This window comes from Nematolebias whitei, chromosome 14, assembly GCF_014905685.2.
Source record: "Nematolebias whitei isolate Nwh7 chromosome 14, NemWhi1, whole genome shotgun sequence".
Lineage (NCBI taxonomy): Eukaryota > Metazoa > Chordata > Actinopteri > Cyprinodontiformes > Rivulidae > Nematolebias > Nematolebias whitei.
Window position 1 is genome coordinate 1,517,162 of NC_056511.1, and position 5,406 is coordinate 1,522,567.

General features: G+C 45.0%; 1 protein-coding gene across 1 annotated transcript in view; it reads left to right on the forward strand.

Moving 5' to 3' along the window:
• stim1b (stromal interaction molecule 1b) overlaps positions 1–5,406 on the forward strand; it is a 40,746-nt gene that overhangs the window by 25,469 nt on the left and 9,871 nt on the right. Inside the window, exon 9 of the mRNA XM_037687203.1 lies at positions 2,190–2,290. Within this exon, the coding sequence (XP_037543131.1) occupies positions 2,190–2,290 (101 nt within the window). The remainder of the gene's footprint in view (positions 1–2,189; positions 2,291–5,406) is intronic.

Consider the following 5,406-nt stretch of genomic DNA (forward strand, 5'->3'; position numbering starts at 1 on the left):
GTGATGATGGTGACAACAATGACAACGGTGGTGACAGTGGTGGTGGTAATGACGATGGTGATGATGATGATGATGATGGTGATGACTGTGGTGATGATGAAGACCATAACGGTGGTGATGATGATGATAACGGTGGTGATGAAGACTACGACGGTGGTGATGACGACGACAGTGATGACGATGATGATGGTGACAACAATGACGACGACGCTGGAGACAGTGGTGGTGGTAATGACGGTGGTGATGATGATGATGAAGACGATAATGGTGGTGACGATGATAATGATAACGGTGGTGATGATGACGACGACCACGGCAGTGATGACGACAGTGGCGGTGGGTGGTGGTAATAACTACAGTGATGATGATGATGGTGGTGATGATGATGATGATTGATGGTTATGACGACTGTAGTGGTGGTGACGATGGTGATGACGACAACGACTATGATAGTGATGATGACGGTGGCGCTGATAGACGATGATTGTGTTGGTGATGGTGGTGATATGATGGTGGTGGTGGTGGTGACGACGATGATGATGACGATGATGGTGGTGTTGATGATTGTGTTAGTGATGGTGGTGGTGGTGATGCTGATGTAATGGTGATGTTGATGATGATGATTTGGTGGTGATGATGGTGGTGGTGGTGGCGACAATGACGACGATGATGGTGATGATGATGGTGACAATGATGATGGTGGTGGTGATGATGATGGTGTGGTATTGATGATTCTGCTGATGATGGTGATGCTGGTGGTGGTGACAATGATGGTGATATGATGATGAAGATGGTGATGCTGATGGTAATGATGTTGATGATATGATGATAATGATGATGATGGTGGTGATGATGATGATGATGATTGATGGTTATGACGACTGTAGTGGTGGTGACGATGGTGATGACGACAACGACTATGATAGTGATGATGACGGTGGCGCTGATAGACGATGATTGTGTTGGTGATGGTGGTGATATGATGGTGGTGGTGGTGGTGACGACGATGATGACGATGACGATGATGGTGGTGTTGATGATTGTGTTAGTGATGGTGGTGGTGGTGATGCTGATGGTAATGGTGATGTTGATGATGATGATTTGGTGGTGATGATGGTGGTGGTGGTGGCGACAATGACGACGATGATGGTGATGATGATGGTGACAATGATGATGGTGGTGGTGATGATGATGGTGTGGTATTGATGATTCTGCTGATGATGGTGATGCTGATGGTGGTGGTGGTGACAATGATGGTGATATGATGATGAAGATGGTGATGCTGATGGTAATGATGTTGATGATGATGTGGTGATGATGGTGGTGGTGGTGACGATGGTGGTGATATGATGATAATGATGATGGTGATGACGGCGGCGTCGATGATGATGACTGAGATGATGGGTTGTGATGATGATGGTGATGGTGGTGGTAACCATGATGATGATGTTGGTGATGATCAAGATGGTGGTGATAATGGTTGTATGCTGGTGGTGATGATGATGATGGTGAGGGTGATGATGATGGTGACCATGATGGATGATGTTGGTGATGATGAAGATGGTGGTGTGGTATTGACGATGCTGCTGCTGCTGATGATGCTGATGGTGATGATGTTGATGATGTGGTGATGATGATGTGGTGATGGTGACGATGATGGCGATGATGATAATGATGATGATGATGGTGACGATTATGGTGGTGATGATGATGATTAAGATGATGATGGTGATGATGACAATGGCTGAGGGGGGGCTGTGGACTATGCTACGACTTTCCCTTAAACATTCTCTGTCTTCACGGCCTATATGTTCATGTATAACGTCTGTTTATGTTGCTTTGCTGTGGGAGGTTTGTTTGATGCCTCAAATCGTGCCCTGTCTAGGACACGGAGTGAGAGATCTTTTTTTTTATACAGTCTCTCCTCATGTTTTCTTTCCCTTTCTTATCTAAGCTAAATATTATTCTGAATAAGAATAAGAGGCCGCGCTGATTATTTATAGCCGCAGCTTCGTGCACTCCGCCCATCTTCGGACGACTGTACGTACATGTTCTCGTTGTATCTCGGTGCAATGATAATAAAGTTTATTCTGATTCTAATGACAATGATGATGATGATGATAATTGTGATTATGATGTTGGTGGTTGTGACGATGATGATGGTGATGATGATGATGATGGTGTTTCAGGCGGAGAAGATCAAGAAGAAGAGGAGTTCTTTCCTGGGGACCTTCCATGTGGCCCACAGCTCTTCTCTGGATGACGTGGACCAGAAGATCCTGTCGGCCAAGTGAGTTAAGCTTTGTCCCAACGTCAGAGTCTGGATCTGTCAGAACTATGGAGTTCAGTCAGACAACTAGAGGTCCACTTCCTGTCCCACCCACTGCCTCCATCTGTGACATCATGTAGGAACAAAGATGGTGTCCAAAGACATGAACAGCCAGCCCAACTGGATCTGTGGCACAAATTATCATTGTTTACAATAAATGAATAGAATTGATCATTTCATTCAAGGATCATGTAAAACAGCTCCATGATATATAAAATATACAGTTCATAAATAATGATCTGACGTCGGTCAATAACAGACAACTCAGAAACCACATATAAAGGTTTTTACATACAGCACTGGAGTTTATATACTCTGCTCAAAAAATAAAGGGAACACCTAAACAAAACAATGTAACTCTAAATCAGTCACACCTTTGTGGACTCAATGTCACCAGTTAGGTAGTAACACTTATTGTGAGTCAGTTTCATCTGCTGATGTGAAAAAAAAATCGCACAACAGGTGGAATGAGAGGCAATTCTCAAGAGAACCCCTGTAAAAGAGTGATTCTGCAGGTGGTGAGCACAGGTCATTTCTCTGTTCTGTCCTTTCTGGTTGAACTTTTAGCCTCTTTTTCATTTGTCAGTTCTGTCACACATGGAGGCATCATGAGGAGTTTTTTACAGCCCACTGAAGTGGTTCAAGTAGTGCAGCTAATCCAACATGGAGCATCAATGTGAGCGGTGGCAAGAAGATCTGCTGTGTCTCTCAGCACAGTGTCCAGAGCATGGAATAGATACCAGGAGACAGACCAGTACACCAGGAGACATGGAGGAGGTCGTAGGAGGACTACAACCCAGCAGCAGGACCACTACCTCGTCCTTTGTGCAAGGAGGAACAGGAGGTCCACTGCCAGGGCCCTACAGAATGACCTCCAGCAGGCCACTAATGTGCACGTTTCCACTCAACCTGTCAGAAACAGACTCCATGAGGATGGTATGAGGCCCGACGTCCACATATAGGGCCTGTGCTTACAGCCCAACACCGTGCAGGACGACTGGCGTTTGATAGGGAACACCAAAATCGGCAGATTCGCCACTGGCGCCCTGTGCTCTTCACGGATGAAAGCAGGTTCACACTGAGCACATGTGACAGACGTGACAGAGTCTGGAGACACCGTGGAGAACCTGCAACATCCTCCAGCATGGCCGGTTTGGTGATGGGTCAGTCATGGTGTGGGGAGGCATTTCTTTGGATGACCGCACAGCCCTCCATGTGCTACCAGAGGTGCCCTGACTGCCATAAGGTACCGGGATGAGATCCTCAGACCCATTGTGAGACCATATGCTGGTGTAGTGGACCCTGGGTTCCTTCTTATGCATGACAATGCTAGGCCTCGTGTGGCTGAAGTGTGTCAGTAGGTCCTGCATGATGAGGGCATTGATGTTATGGACTGGCCTGCCCGTTCCCCAGACCTGAATCCCAGACCTGAATCCAGTTGAGCACATCTGGGACATCATGTTTTGGTCAATCCATCAAGGCCACATGGCACCACAGACTGTTCAGGAGCTAACTGAAGCTCTGATCCAGGTCTGGGAAGAGATCCCTCAGGAGAACATCCACCGTCTCATCAGGAGCACGCCCAGGTGTTGTTGGGAGGTTCTACAGACACGTGGAGACCACACACACACTGAGCCTCATTTAGACTTGAGGAAGATTCACTGACGTTGAATCAGCCTGTCCTGTTGTTTTCCACTTTCATATTGAGAATGAATCCAGATCCAGATCTCCATGGTGTCATAATTTACATTTACTTTGATCATTTTTGTTATTTTCTTCTCAGTCAATTCCACTGTGCTGATAATAAAGTTTGTCAATGAGAATATTTAATTAATTGAGGTCTAGGATGTTATTTTAGTGTTCCCTTTAATTTTGTGAGCAGTGTATATACATGCAATAAGATCATTACTTATGAATTATATATTTTATACAGTGCCTTGTGAAAGTATTGGGCCCCCTTGAACTTTTCAACCTTTTGCCACATTTCAGGCTTCAAACATAAAGATATAACATTTTAATTTTTGTGAAGAATCAACAACAAGTGGGACACAATCATGAAGAGGAATGAAATTTATTGGATGTGTCAAACTTTTTTAACAAATAAAAACTGAAAAGTGGGGCGTGCAATATTATTGGGCCTCTTTACTTTCAGAGCAGCAAACTCAGTCCAGAAGTTCAGTGAGGATCTATGAATGATCCAGTGTTGTCCCAAATGACTGATGATGATAAATAGAATCCACCTGTGTGTAATCAAGTCTCCGTATAAATGCACCTGCTCTGTGAGAGTCTCAGGGTTCTGTTCAAAGCACAGAGAGCATCATGTCACAAGCACCTGGGAGACACCAAACATGTGGAAGAAGGTGCTCTGGTCACATGAAACCAAAATCCAACTGTTTGGACACAATGCAAAACGATATGTTTGGAGTAAAAGCAACACAGCTCATCACCCTGAACACACCATCCCCACTGTCAAACATGGTGGTGGCAGCATCATGGTTTGGGCCTGCTTTTCATCAGCAGGGACAGGGAAGATGGTCAGAATTGATGGGAAGATGGATGGAGCCAAATACAGGACCATTCTGGAAGAAAACCAGTTTGAGTCTGCAAGAGACCTGAGACTGGGACGGAGATTTATCTTCCAACAAGACAATGATCCAAAACATAAAGACACATCTACAATGGAATGGTTCACAAATAAACGTATCCAGGTGTTGGAATGGCCAAGTCAAAGTCCAGACCTGAATCCAATCGAGAATCTGTGGAAAGAGCTGAAGACTGCTGTTCACAAACGCTCTCCATCCAACCTCACAGAGCTCCAGCTGTTCTGCAGGAAGAATGGGCAGAACTTCAGTGTCTCCATGTTCAAAACTGACGGAGACAAACCCCAAGAGACTTGCAGCTGGAACTGCAGCTGGAACTGCAGCAAGAGGCGGAGCTACACAGTATTAACGCAAGGGGGCCCAATAATATTGCACGCCCCACTTTTCAGTTTTTTATTTGTTAAAAAAGTTTGACACATCCAATGAATTTATTCCTCTTCATGATTGTGTCCCACTTGTTGTTGATTCTTCACAAAA